The 15,890-nt window shown below is 36.9% G+C and overlaps 1 protein-coding gene across 1 annotated transcript in view; it reads right to left on the bottom strand.

The window, feature by feature from the left end:
• LOC110449529 (sodium/potassium/calcium exchanger 4-like) overlaps nt 1-15,890 on the bottom strand; it is a 118,705-nt gene that overhangs the window by 38,665 nt on the left and 64,150 nt on the right. The window contains exon 3 of the mRNA XM_021496465.1: nt 1,126-1,277. Within this exon, the coding sequence (XP_021352140.1) occupies nt 1,126-1,277 (152 nt within the window). The remainder of the gene's footprint in view (nt 1-1,125; nt 1,278-15,890) is intronic.

Here is a 15,890-nt window from a genome sequence, read left to right as displayed (position 1 = left end):
TTATAATTAGGTTGATCAACTAGGACCTTATAATTAGGTTGATAAACTAGGACTTTATGATTGGGTTGATAAACTAGGACCTTATAATTAGGTTGATCAACTAGGACCTTATAATTAGGTTGATAAACTAGGGCCTTATGATTAGGTTGATAAACTAGGACCTTATAATTAGGTTGATCAACTAGGACCTTATAATTAGGTTGATAAACTAGGGCCTTATAATTAGGTTGATAAACTAGGGCCTTATGATTAGGTTGATAAACTAGGACCTTATAATTAGGTTGATAACCTAGGACCTTATAATTAGGTTGATAAACTAGGACTTTATGATTGGGTTGATAAACTAGGACCTTATAATTAGGTTGATAACCTAGGACCTTATAATTAGGTTGATAAACTAGGACTTTATGATTGGGTTGATAAACTAGGACCTTATAATTAGGTTGATAACCTAGGACCTTATAATTAGGTTGATAAACTAGGACTTTATGATTGGGTTGATAAACTAGGACCTTATAATTAGGTTGATAACCTAGGACCTTATAATTAGGTTGATAACCTAGGACCTTATAATTAGGTTGATAAACTAGGACTTTATGATTGGGTTGATAAACTAGGACCTTATAATTAGGTTGATCAACTAGGACCTTATAATTAGGTTGATAAACTAGGGCCTTATAATTAGGTTGATAAACTAGGACCCTATATATAGGTTGATAAACTAGGACCTTATGATTAGGTTGATAAACTAGGATCCTATAATTAGGTTGATAAACTAGGACCTTATAATTAGGTTAAAAAACTAGGACCCTATAATTAGGTTGATAAACTAGGACCTTATAATTAGGTTGATAAACTAGGACCTTATAATTAGGTTGATAAACTAGGACTCTATAATTAGGTTGATAAACTGTGACAACTACAAAGTAGGTTAATGAATACCACCATATTTATAATTTGGTATTCATTGTTATCGTTGTTGCTTAAAATAAGCACGTTACACTCATACAAGTGATTGCATCTGTATAAGCATCTTTATAATTTGGTAATATACACTGCATCATACAGTTGCTTCGTTCTTTTAAGACTCATCGGTGATGTTAGGGGCAAAACAGTGAAACGCACCTGGCATATCTTATCGAGGGATGTTACAAAGTACTCGTCACAAACGATGGCGAGGGCGATGAACATGTAGATGACGAGGACAAGGTGGAGGAGGATGGCGCCATGAGCTCTTTCGAAGTTATTGAAGGCATCGGGAGGGAACTCGTGGTACGCTACAAGGAAAACAAATGCATGAATCATAAGTTTAATACATTTTTACCTTACAAAATCATGAATAAATAAACATTGACAATTTAAGCTCAAGGTTTTAAAGATCAATTGCTTAACAAACGCGGATGAAAATGAATAAATCGCAGTGAAACATTTTTCAAGTACATCCCTGGATAAAAAAAAAAAAGGTATGAAGACGTCTTATGCCATCAATTACTGTGTTCGTATTTTAAAACTGAATGCAGAAACGGCTATGTATCAGGATCATTGCCAAATGTGCTGTGTTTTATTGTCTGAAACCCTTTCTCATCGGGTAAGATATATGAAAATAACATTAGTTTTAACCGATTTATTGCCCTCTGTTGCATGTGGTTTGTTACTCGTAAGCGAATAGACAAATATTTCATCTTGCAGCCGAAGGTTTACGGCTACAAGTATCAAATGTATTTCTTAATGCTCTTTCAATGTTAAACACTGGCGTCCGCAATAAGAGGGGACACTTTCGAAGCAACTGTGGTATTCACATAGGCTTGTACAATTGTGGCTGTCAGATAAGCAGTGTTGTACTGCTGCAGATTCCTTAATAAATATGGAGAGGGCTATGTTATCCGTTAGACAAGAATTGTCAATTTATGGAAGACTTGAGACTTGACACCAGAGATGTTGTACACGAGTGTCTCCTGCACGTGGGCATAATTGAGTCAGAATTCTTTAAGGAACTGACATAAGTATACGTCATTATTTTGAATTAGTTAGGCTATTTTGTACGGATACACTTCAAGCGTGAAATTAATTGCATATAGGCCATCAAGTACCGATACCAGTTGGTAGCTAACTAATTCAGTTGATTATATACGCTCTTGGAAAATGACAAAAGTAGGAAACCTATAAATGTACGGACATCAGTACAAAGTATACCACAACAAACAAACAATGGATACAATAACCATACGCTACATATCCCCTGTCTATTGTTAGCTGATGACACGTTCATATTAGCTGGAAGCATCGCGAATCTACAAGCTCAACTGGACATAGTTAATGTGTATGCTAGTATCTGGAGGCTAAATTACAACTCTGTTAAATCTTGATGGAATTTTCATATAAGAGACGAATTGTCAGTAACTCATCAGCTGTATGTTCTCTGGGAGGCACGATTATCGAATGGACCGATACAAAAGTTTACGCGGGAATTACTTTTCTTTTTGATCACACCTAAAAGCTGATTTCGGCATAAAAAGCGCTTGTGGCAAAGAAAGTCGGAACCTTAACAGTCAAATGAGTGTTGGCATCCATCCAGGCGGATTTAATCTTCTCAAAAGTGCTCAGCTCATTAAAGCAATTACCATACCTGGTGTCATTTACGGATGTGATCTTTGGGCAAATGCTACGCAAAAGTCCATTGATATGTTAAATAGAGCCATGCGGTGTGCCGCACGATGTTGCCAGGATTTTGAGAAAACTTCGTCGTCGGCCATAACTACCAGAGCTATTGACTTGCGTTATGATTTATGGTCTGATGTAGAAATCAGAAAACTGTGTAATGCTAAATTATCTTTTGTCTGGAAATCTCTTTTTATTATTCGCTTATATACATTTATGATCACCTCACAATCGTTTCAAAACGCGAGCTTCATCGTAGACATTCTCTATATAATGATTAAATTTAACATCGAGACATTCATTTTCGAGTTTGTTTTCTCTGGTGCGTTCTGTAGAGGGTTTCAGTCGAAATCGTTTATTTAGAAAGTCACATCAAACTATTACTTTGATGTATGGTGTAAAATGTGCAAAAATCGTCCAGATCTGTTATACTTTAGGGCAGTTCATCAATTTATAGGACCCATTTCCTTATGGTCTCTAACGTTGAAGTTTCCTAAAAGCACATGGAAAATTTGTGAATTAATCAAGATTTCCTACAGGGCTGAATTCCAAAACGTGATGTGTAAACTGTGCAAAAAATATGTGAATAGTAACGTTAAACATTTTATTATACAATGTCCCACATTAAATAGAGACATATTGGTGGAACGAATAGCTAGTCTTACTGTATAAGCGTTGAAAAATGTGTACAATACGATATGGTAGAGAAAGACGAAAAATGTTCATTTAATCTTGGTGAAAGGAACGATATTACTTTGGACGATGGTGAATGGGACAATCTGATGGTTGCTATAAGTGACAAACTTGCTGGGATGTTCACAGAAATGAACATACTTCTCAAGAGCAGCTCTTGAGCATAGTTTGAAGAATACAGTAAGAAACTAGTATAATGTACATATGTAGTGTTTATGCTGTAAATTGTTGAAATTGGTCAAAACGACAAGACCATGTAATCTCTTATGACTAGAAATAAAGAATGTCTGTCTGAATAAAATATAATATAGTGTCAACAAACAAAGACAAAATATACCACAGGGTCACTACACAAAGACAAAATATACCACAGGGTGACTACACAAAGACAAAATATACCACAGGGTCACTACACAAAGCCAAAATATACCACAGGGTCACTACACAAAGACAAAATATGCCACAGGGTCACTACACAAAGACAAAATATGCCACAGGGTCACTACACAAAGACATAATATACCACAGGGTCACTACACAAAGCCAAAATATACCACAGGGTCACTACACGAAGACAAAATATACCACAGGGTCACTACACAAAGACAAAATATACCACAGGGTCAAAAAAGGAAAATCTTTACAACAGCGTTAACACACCAGAAAATCTATACCACAATATCGACATAAATGAATATAATATAGAGGTACCACGGCGTCAGCACACACGTACAATGATACATTGTAGCTTAGGGGGTGACCGTAGGGGCGACGTCTTGGAATAAGATATGTATGAAATGTGAATGTTTGGAAGTCTACGTTAAATTGTGAATGCATGAACTTATCTTTTTGTATAGTAGCACATTTAAAGCAGCATACTTATTTTTTTCTTTTGTAGTTACTTTATGCTTCTTCAGCATTATAGATTGGATGCCATTTTTCGTCCGATAGAGAAAGTTGCAGTCCATTTCTGTTGGTAACTTCTTCCGGTTTTCTGTCAAAAGTACTTTTTTTCGAAAGAATAGTATCACAAGTAAAATTTTAACTCTATCTAAATATCTTTATAACGATTTACGTGTAAATATTCAATAAAGCAGAGGTTCTAGCATTGACATTTATATTCTTACACGTTGGAGACTTATCATTTATAACATCATATAACACGTATCACAGATCTGACATTATTGATGTTTATAGAGCTGTGCCAATCCCAGTGTATCTCGGTAGGTCCTGTACAGTTTCACCATTCGGTATATATCATGACAGTGAGTGAGTGACTGATGGTTGATAACGCCGGTTCCTGGTATGGATTTTACCATTAAATTATCAGTAGGTTACAGATATTTAAATGGGGTGGGTGAATGTTTCTAATATGTATGATTCCCATTGCTAAAATATTACAACGGCAGCAAGTTGTTCCGGAATATGATGAAATGGTACTTAGTATACAGAACAGTTACCGTACCAGTATCATCAACACACGTGGGTATGGTGTATTGCATTTGTTTATAAAGATTTCCTAAGCATAGAAATGGCAGTATTTCGTGTATAAAAGTCTGGCGATGAGACAGGACACTGAATGGCTAGGCTCCCCCAAACAGACAGCAAATCAATGGAAAGCGTAATTCAAGTGGTTTGCTGTCCATGTTTCTGTATTACTTGCCATCAGTCCATTGTCAGTCGGGATTTCTTCCCACTACGGTCAGCAACCTTTATTCCACATGTAAGTATGTCTCGTCCTTTATCTCTTGTATGTCCGCCCACGATCATGAGTAAGGTCTTGTCGTCTAGGACCAACCAAATCGCATGACGGCATACTATTACGGACGTTACTACAGGAATGTAGGTGTGTTTGTGTTTGAGGACAATTAATCTTGTTACAGAACGCTGGCTTCAACATAACAGAGAACTGGAATTGGAAATTATAAAAATGCGGTGGCCTGACACAATAAAGTGGTGGTTTAAAGCCTGACACTTAAATTAAAGTGTGGTTCTTGTCTGTAGGTAATCACGTTCATTTCCTACAGGTACAATTTTAGTTTGAAGTTCAGTACTTTTAAAAATCAATTAAAAAATACTAAAGTCAGGACAGAACCGGAAATTGAAATAAACATTGAAGAAAAAATTGTTCAAATTAAGAACAAAAGAAAATCAATTTATAAAGAGACACCTGCAAAAAATGCAGGGAGAATATGACCAGATGTTCTGGACAAGTACACGCCTTCATCATCTACGAGACCTGTCATATATATATATATATATATAGAAAAAATAAAATGAACGACCGACTAAAAAACTAGCTGATTTCACCCTTCACAGGGCTTTTCAGGTTTATTCAAAAGAACAACGTCGTGACGTCACAATTACATGTCATCACACTACAATAGTAACGTGACGTCACGAAGTACACAAGATTGGTGGACAATTTCGCGTAAAATTTTATTGTGGCCTGTTGAGACTCGGTTTTAATATTTTTATTTGTTGGTCTTCTTTCGTTTCTCTTAAAATAGTGTCTGAGGAAAATAGTTGATACAAAGGTAATACATTAAATTTATCTCCAGCACAAATAGAAGGATGTAAAGAATTCAATAGGTTTTTAAATTCATTTAAATTCTTAAAAACCTATTGAATTCTTTACATCCTTCTATTTGTTATACGATGGAGTGTAGCGAAACGTCTTTACCTTTCTTAGATGTTTTAGTTCAACTAGATTCAAATAAGATTACAACGGATTTATATTGTAAAGCTACAGATGCACATAATTATCTAAATTTTTACTCTAACCACAGTAAACACACTAAAGTTAATATTCCTTTTAATCTTGCCTCACGGATTGTCACTATCGTCAGTGACCAACAAGCTCAAATTGCTAGACTAAGTCAACTAAAGCAATACCTTAAAGCTCAATGTTATCCTACTGAGATAATAGAACATGGTATACAGAAAGCTATTGAAAAGGGACCCTTTACTTCCCGTCTACAAAAACTAAAGGATGAATCAAAGTTAGTTCCTTTTGTTTCTACTTTCAATCCACGGAATTGTAATATGTTTCCTGTGATAAAGAACAAATGTGAAGAGTTAAAGCAAAGTAGCAGGCGTATGAGAAACATTTTTAATAAACATGCTATTTTACACTGTAGACGCCAACCTAAAAACTTGAAACGTATGTTGACATGTTCTAAGTTTGATAATTCTTGTGTAACACCAAAAGTATCCAAATGTAAGACACCAAGATGTGCTACATGTCCTATGATTATCGAGTGTAATACTTTTATTTTCAAGAATGGTTTGAAATTTACTGTGAAGGTAAATATGAATTGTAAATCAAAAAATGTAATTTATGCAATCGTTTGTTCTAAATGTGGTGATTTTTACATCGGTCAAACCGGTAATGAACTCAGAACACGTATGACTGTACATAGACAACAAACTAGAACTGATTCTTTACGAAATCTTCATGTTAACAAACATATTCATGAATGTGCTGGAGATAAATTTAATGTATTACCTTTGTATCAACTATTTTCATCAGACACTATTTTAAGAGAAACGAAAGAAGACCAACTAATAAAAATATTAAAACCGAGTCTCAACAGGCCACAATACAATTTTACGCCAAATTGTCCACCAATCTTGTGTACTTCGTGACGTCACGTTACTATTGTAGTGTGATGACATGTAATTGTGACGTCACGACGTTGTTCTTTTGAATAAACCTGAAGAGCCCTGTGGAGGGTGAAAGCAGCTAGTGTTTTAGTCGGTCGTTCATTTTATTTTTTCTATATTTACTTCCTTCACATGGACATTTAATCACTTTTTATTATATATATATATATGTAAGTTCACACCTTCGAGAGAACTTGGGTAGTGACAACTTAAAGACAAGGCAAACTCGTGAGCATAATCCTAAACCCGTACCTCCATATCACAAAATCAACTAGAATACTTCCGAATGGGATCATGATTAAGACAGCTAAATTGAGCATAAAATTATCAACTTGCACCGAAACTGTGTTGTAAGAATCGCTGTAAGCTAGTATCAGTCAAAGATATTGTGGTGAGTGGAGCAAGCCTTTGATAACCAAATCAACTACGACATAAATACACCGTTGATGGCGGAAGCAGAGATGTTACTTCTAAGAAACAGAAAGTAAACGATATTAAGCTCTCTCTGTTGGCCATGTCGTAAGCCTAAGGAAAGCGAATAGAGTAGAAGTGTCTGTAGTGTCCTTGAATTCGGGTTCAAGAGGTTACAGTGATCGACGTGGTTAATAAAGAGCTAGGGCGGGTTGCTATGCCTATTTACACAAAGCTATGATCCGCTATAGTGCGCGCTTCCAACCGTGCACTGTTATAACGCGCCCTCGGGTATTTCTATACAGGTCTATCGGAATTTCCGTGTCTAAGAATAGATTATTGTAAACAGACGAATTCAAGGCCATGGCTACTAATACATGCGTATTTCGCGTTATGCTGTATAAAACCCAAGATCGTACATTCATTACCAACAAGTTTGAAAGGATTTAGTTTTCATTACTACTGCTACGTCATGCCGTTACTTGGTTTTTTTAAAACACACATCTTTCTTTAACTCGGAATGATACAATTACATATAGTTTTCGAATAGCATGTCTTACACGTGTATTGCGCTCCTAACTTTGTGCTGCAGTCTTCCTGCATTTAAAACATTTGAGACTGGCCTCGACGACGAATTTTCCCGCATGTTCGGTAATATCTCTGTGATAATAACAGTGGGTTTTTTTGCTTTGTACCAATCCCATATATTTTGTATTTCGGCATCGTTTGTTTGCGTTAAGATAATAAATAAAAATACTAGTGCCAATTGGACGGTAAAACAATTCATCAATATCATTTAAAATGATGTCTCAACTACAAAGCGTAGCTGTACTGCACACGCATACAGGGATTTGTTGACATGATTCCATAGAAGATAAATCGATAGGTATGTTATTAAAATATCAATACAATGTTCTATTGATTTAAAAAATATTTATCACTTAATTAAGGAAAATGATCACATGCCTAAATATTAAACAAAAGTAAAACAAAACAAAAAGTAAATCTGAATGTGGATTCGAACCTACACTGTTCACATTTTCTGGTCACAACAAGCTAACTGCGTTACACTTTAGGCTACATCGGACATGGAAAAAAGGGAATACAAACTGCTTTAACCCAAGAAACATCTGTCGCAGTTTTAAAAACTTGATCGACCCAGTTTTTCATTATTTTGAGCACTTTCCCGAAGGAGGACCACTTTTCCGTCATACGATTTGTTTTTGCATATTACATCACGGAATCAAAATGTTTACTCAAAAGTTGGTCCTCGGATGGGAAAGTATAGAAAGCATTTTTTTTAAGTCTGGGAAACCCCTTTTCTTTCATAGATATAGTGAATATGGCTATATTTGCAGTATTATATTAACAATACCGAATATCTCAACAGTTCAAAAATTCATATTCAATTGGTTTTATATCTATTCCATGCATTTCTGCTACTAAAGATTATTTACTCATCAGTATTTTTTTCCGTTTTCAAAAATGCCGACTTCGGGAAATACGGGCAGTTTTCCGTCATACCTCTTTGTTATTTTGTTAAGGAAAGTACATCATTGATGTGAAATTGCCTGTGAAAATGAAGGACTTTGGTTACCTAACCTGAAAATATCCCCGATAAATTCAGTCTCGTATGACCACAAAAACAAGTCGGCTTGGAGAGAAACATTGCTTGCTGTTATTGGATTGCTACCAGTCTGCTGAAAAATCTTGAAACTGAACTAAACTAATCCCATGTTAACAAGGAACGTAATCATTCTGATTTTTTCATCATCAGTATATCACAACGTGTCTACGTGTTAACAGATATATTTTGATACTTATAACTGTATACTGCCCATATGTATAAATGCCTCAGCGTGTATACAAAGTGTCCTGACAGAAACACCAGGAACATTAAACTTGACCGAAAAAAGTGTTCTGACAATAACAAAAGAAACATTAAACTTGACCGAAAAAAGTGTTCTGACAATAACAAAAGGAACATAACACTTGACGGACAAAGTGTCCTGACAGTTACAACAGGTACATTTTACTTGACTGACAAAGTGCCCTGACATTAACATTAAGAACATTAAACTTGACCGACAAACTGTCCTGACAGAAACCCTAAGAACATTACGCTTGACCGATAAAGTGTCCTGACAGTAACAAGAGGAACATAACACTCGGCCAAAAAAAAAGTGTCCTGACAGAAACACTAGAAACATAACACTTCACCGACAAAGTGCCCTGACAGAAAAACTAGGAACATAACATTTGACCGACAAATTGCCCTGACAGTAACACTAGTAACATTACACTTGACCGATAAAGTGCCCTGACAGTAACACTAGGTACATTATACTTGACCGACAAAGTGCCCTGAGAGTAACACTAGGAATATTACACTTGACCGATAAAGTGCCCTGACAGTAACACTAGGTACATTATACTTGACCGACAAAGTATTCTGAGAGTAACACTAGGTACATTATACTTGACTGACAAAGTGCCCTGACAGTAACACTAGGTACATTATACTTGACTGACAAATTGCCCTGACAGTAACACTAGGAATATTACACTTGACCGAGAAAGTACCATGACAGTAACACTTAGAACAATACACTTGACCGACAAAGTGTCCTGAAAATAGCACTAGACTTTAAAAATGCCAAACCAATGAAAATGAACAATATTGTCGTAAAAATAAAAAATAAAATTGTGTAAAGTAAAACCATTGTCGTTGATAATAAAGCAACACTGAGAACCGAATTTAAGCCAAACAAACACAAAACACATCATGTACCTCTCAACAAACAGCGGGGTAGGGGTTGGTAAAGTCATGATCTTTAGAATTGTTCAGCTTTACCAACAAAACCCACTTAAATGCACATATTAGTTATACAGCTATATACTGTCATTGTTTTGCGAGTAGCCATTATGACGTGTCAGTGCCAGCCCTGATACATGTGCAGCAATAATACCCCTCGTTACTCTCATGTGGTTCGTCATTATGGTAATCTGCCCATTTCCGAACCCAATCCCTCACTTTCAAGGTTGATTAAGACAAGCTCCAGATTGTGATGATTGGAAGGTTTATTTCGCTCTGTGGCTGACTTGTATCAATACATAATGTTCCTGTCATGTTTACAGAGGAAATCAGCAAGTTTAAAAAGAGACAAGTATTGATATTTGTTATCCCCAACTGACCGAAAGATATGACCACAACCAAGAACCAGTCATTAGCTCACTCAATGACTGTCGTGTTTGTCGTATCGCCAATGACAATCAACTTAACCCGGACTTCGGTCAATACCCCGACCGTCACAGAGTGTTCATTAAGTTGCTAGTATGTGGGATCGGCGAGGTAAGCATATGTTTCTGACGACGGATCCTCAGCCTCAGATAACTAACGAGGCCCACAAATCACTACTTACAGGTGATAACTCCGCTTGTTCCACATACGGATAAGGAGCAATTGTCTATTTTGTGACTTAATGACGGTTCCCTGATTGGAAATGAACAAAGAAAAGACATCAAGTCATTACGAATCGACTTCCGTTTTAAAAACGAGTAAACAAACCTTCATGGAATCGGGAACTGTTTATTGCACTGGAATCTCTACCATTATCGTCAGTTGATAAGCATCCCAATCTCATAAATGTAATGACGTCGTGAGCGAGAACAGGTCACAGTATCATAACTCCTTAATATAACCAGGGGAAATATGTAACAGTAAGCTATTCTTGCTGGGATATTCAACCAATTTCATAAAAACACGATATTAAAAAGATCTGACATAGATGAAATGTCTGTTCAGCCTCCTTTAATAATGTTAATACAATAAAACGTTAACTTCCAGTAAATGTACTTACGACACCATCTTCTAAATCAAGTAAAACACGTTTGCCTTGTTAGATAATCACCTACTTGTAAACATTTATCGTTATTCAAATAATAGACTTCAAAATGAAGATCGGGGCACAATTAATCAATATGTCTAATACAAGAATAAGTCAGAAGTTGGATGTGATCGTTTGAAGCATTGATGCTTTCTTGATTTGATTGGTAGTAAGGTATCGGTGATGGATATTTGATAGAAGCGATGTTCGTGTGTGGGAGTTGTAGAGAAAGCTCTTCCCTTGCCATTCATTATTAAATCTATCGTTAAAATTATTCGTTTGGCGTGGTCGGCTCACAATGGAACACATAACAGAGCTGAGCAAGTATCGAACCCCAGCAGCACTTGCCCACACCCAACAGTCCCAATATACCACTTCACGGGGATTAAAGTAAAGGGATCGATATCTGTTTCCTTTTTAGTGACGTGTGGCGATGGACCAGTCGATGCTTGAGAAAATGAACATGCATCCGTCCATGTACTGTAACAATGCCATATGACGTTTATTCCGTAATGCAATGGCTAAATCCTGGGCAGAAATAGGCAGTGGTTGCAGTTTCTAATCAGCAAATAACCTATGCCGTTCAAGTACATGGCGCATTCTGTTTCTGAGGTGCGTTTTGAAGTAAATTAAAAAAACAGCCTCCAGACCACCGCTTCAACATCCATTGATACGGTTGGATATCAGAGGTAACATGCACGATACACCACAGCGTCAACACTACTGAAATAACCGTATACAAATGTAGACACTATATGAGGAGACAAGCATTGCAAGAGTGGCTTGAAGATAACCTAAGCTTCGTCAACATAAAGTCATGCATACGAGAAGAAACATTTATCACGAAGATCTCAATAAGATTCCTCAGTTTGAAAATATGTGATATCAAAGTTTTACTTTTCACAACAAACAATATACGTATTGAACGTGTCGCAACGTTTCAAGACCGACTGGTCCCTTTGTCAAGCTATGACTGAGTGAGCTACCTGTTACCTATCTGATGCAGTGTGTTTACGCTCCCTATCGTTAAGCGAAATGTTTCAAGTTCAAGTTTCAAGTTTTATTCGAACTTTGGACCATTGGCCCATCAGTATAAAATACATAGTATCCACAAATCATGGACAATATACAGAGAATGAAGACAATAATATTCCATTATAATACCCTTAATTTGTTAGACACTGGGAAATTGATTCATTGACGAAATATGAATTTGAAAGAAAGCTGGACGGTAACTGTTGATAAACAAAGTATTGTGCTATTACAGTTGTCCTGCTAGCCAGGGAGGCGTTACTGACGTGACCATAATGTAGTGCTGAAGAAGGGAACATGTTTAATCTCAAGCAAGTACTTTCGCTTATTTCACATTTCATGTGCTCAAATCAAACAAATAAAAAACACTTCCCAAGCGATACCATCACAGGCAAATGGTCAATTCTCTAAACACCATGTTACGATACTTTTGGACACTTGGTGGTGCATACTGCAGTTTCTACATAGCATCGTTCTGTTCAGTTCAGTTAAGCTTTATTTCCTCAAGTTTTTCAACTTATGACAATTAGCATCGAAATGGGAAAGCGTCAACGGGCTAAACCATGGAGGATACTGTCAGTGTGAAATGATCAGCGACATTATCATTGAAGTTATGGAAGAATATTTTAAAGAACTAGCTATGTTCCTAGGTATGACTTGATTACGACGACAGTTTTGGAGCAAGACAAATAAGCAACAGAAATACTAGCGTAGTCATAGGATAACAGGATTAGTGGTGGCTTCATTGATAAGGGTTGCTAGTAGATCACAGATCGCTGACAGTACATGGATCATTTTATTGGTGAACTGGTATTTAATGTGACAGCAGTGTTACCCAACAACTTTTACGTCGTCATGTATATGATGTATACGATTCCTTCTGCCTGGTGTCTCAGTTTCATGTGCAGATTACTTGGCACCGGTACATGTCTGAGCAATCTTGGATCACAATCCACTTACTACAGTGGTACAGTATATTGTACTGCAAACCCAGACATGTGCACAATACTTAAAGAGTATGTTACAACGGCTACCGTAAATACAAAAAGCAATCTCCCAATAATAATACTGTACAAACACCAGTCCCTTACATCATTACTGTATAACGTTAGCGAACACCGGGGCTGCACGGAGTTGAAACTTTTTTTGGCAAACAGTTGACGTAGCTTGGTATTTATGGGAGGAGTGCACATTTGGGTTAGCGTGTAAAACGATAGAACGAATATTCACCCAGGGTGCATTTAAATATACATCAGTGGATTTTTATCGCCCGAAAAAGCATTTGTCAATGCTGAAAGTGACAGTCACCGAGGGAGTAGGTCGTCTACAGGGCGGGCCAAAACTATTCCCGACCAAACAACAGGTAGCAAAGTGCCCACAGGACACGCTAGATCCCAGGTACAACACGAGGGAGCAATACGTCTAAAGGGCACGCTAGATACATCGCTGACAAAAGACAGCGATGCGTAGTTTACGTCAAATAAGGTTAACAATAAAACTGTAACACTATTACTTCAACTTATTGTATCAATGTATGTAAGGTAGTTAATGTAGTGCAAAGGGAAGAATTCACCGATAAGGAATAGTTTTATCGTATTGCGGGGCCAAATATTGATTTCTATTTCGGTGTTCTAGGAAACAGACCATATATGTAACTCTGTTTGAATATAGAATACGATAAACGAAACTTGAAACTATTTATCAGTTCTTTTAAATAAATATGCATAACTAGCCTCTTTACCGGAACTAAGGGATCGAGATACACCTGCTGTTACTCACATGTATCGTAAGAGACGACTAATGAGGGAACTCCTTGAAGAATTGGTGATTAGATTTTGTGCTCTCTACTTTGGGACACAAAAACAACCAAAATATTTCAGCTGCACCCATTGCAGTATTTGAGATCATAATATTTCTATACTTCTAACTAACTTTTCTCCTAGCGCCTTGATAAGCAACACCTCGTTATTTTTGCTTTAATGTTGAACGGTTATGTCCCCAGGCCTTCAGCATTTAGGGGAATGGCAATAGTTCGTTCACCGTTGTCTGTATGATGGGACCGGGCGGAATGTTGTTCTGGGTGCCTTCAGCACGGAATTTCAGTGAGATAGCACCATACAATCAGCATCGAATACGCTCTATCACAAGGAGTCAAATACACCAACATAACCTGCCTTCAGCACACACACACACACACACGCACACACACACACACGCGCACACAAACACACACACACGCACACACACACACACACACACGTGGACACAATGGGGACACGTTTCTATAGACCTTAGCTGTTGATAGGACACTAAAAACCCTGATAACCAACCAAACAACCAACAACGTTCTGTGTTACATCACAACTAATTTGTTTATAGAAAAGCAAAGAATCTTTAACAGGTTCAGATAGCCAATGTCTGTATCAAACTATTGGTCTGATACGGAACTGCAAAGACTTTTGTTACGTATTTAGTGAACTGATCACTAATTTAGACCCCGCAGGTCAGACAAGTTAACTTCTAACGAAATGTGTTTTATTTTGTTTTGTTTACTAGTTTGTTTCCTTTTGCCCTCGTACACAAAAAAATTAAATCATGGAAACTCTGAAGTTCATAATGGAATATGGTTTATCAAAATTCCGATGCATTCCTTCATAAACGTTAAAAAGCTGCAATCCTTAAATATTGTTTTGTCAGAACAGTATTGTCTGTGTCAGTCCAAATGCTGTTGAAGAGACGGCTGTATAAGAAAATATTTTGGTACATCTTGGTGAAATGGTATTTTCATAACGGCACATTTATATCATTTTTGGAAATTAAGTTTAGCAAATAATATCAAAAACAAAGAATGTCAATGAAAGTGCGTTGAACAGCCTATTTAAAATGGTACGCAGCCTTATTGCAAATCGTGATGACATCATTACAACCGATGGTTATGCGTCTATCTTTAATACATCACTTTATTTCGTCTCCATACTTTGAAAAATGTAAATTGAATTTAAGACGGGTTTCTTGATGAATTCCACTGATATTGCATTGGCGTTGTTGTACTAATACATAGCCGACACGCCATAAGACCTTAGTGATTTCAATACATATATGACGTTTCCAGACATTCTTGTCAGATACAATTTACTCAAGTATACCATATTTTTATCTACAGATCCCATCATTTTGATATGATTTCCCTCATATTTGAACTTTATATGACATGACCTTTAAACATGGAAGCTCAGACGCCATTTTATAACAAAACCGGGTTTCGTGCTAACGTCAGGGTATCGATATAAAAGCTCTTTCTTTTTTTTTGCGAATTCGAAGGCGAGACTTTGAATTCCTAGTGTAATCGGCCCTGCTATAGTTCCAGGAATGGGTCTACTTAACATACGGCGTACAGATTGTTCGTCCCCAGGGATGTAGCGTGGAACAGAGTAGGCGTAATGACAGCGACCAGCTGTCCTGGACATTGTAGTGGACATTAACATAAAAATTCAGACGTGATCCGAAAGGAGCGAATTCTTCATGCACGAGTTGGCAACGAAT

This window comes from Mizuhopecten yessoensis, unplaced genomic scaffold, assembly GCF_002113885.1.
Source record: "Mizuhopecten yessoensis strain PY_sf001 unplaced genomic scaffold, ASM211388v2 scaffold465, whole genome shotgun sequence".
NCBI lineage: Eukaryota > Metazoa > Mollusca > Bivalvia > Pectinida > Pectinidae > Mizuhopecten > Mizuhopecten yessoensis.
The sequence above is the reverse complement of the archived record's forward strand: the minus strand, read 5'-3'. Positions and strand labels throughout refer to the sequence as shown.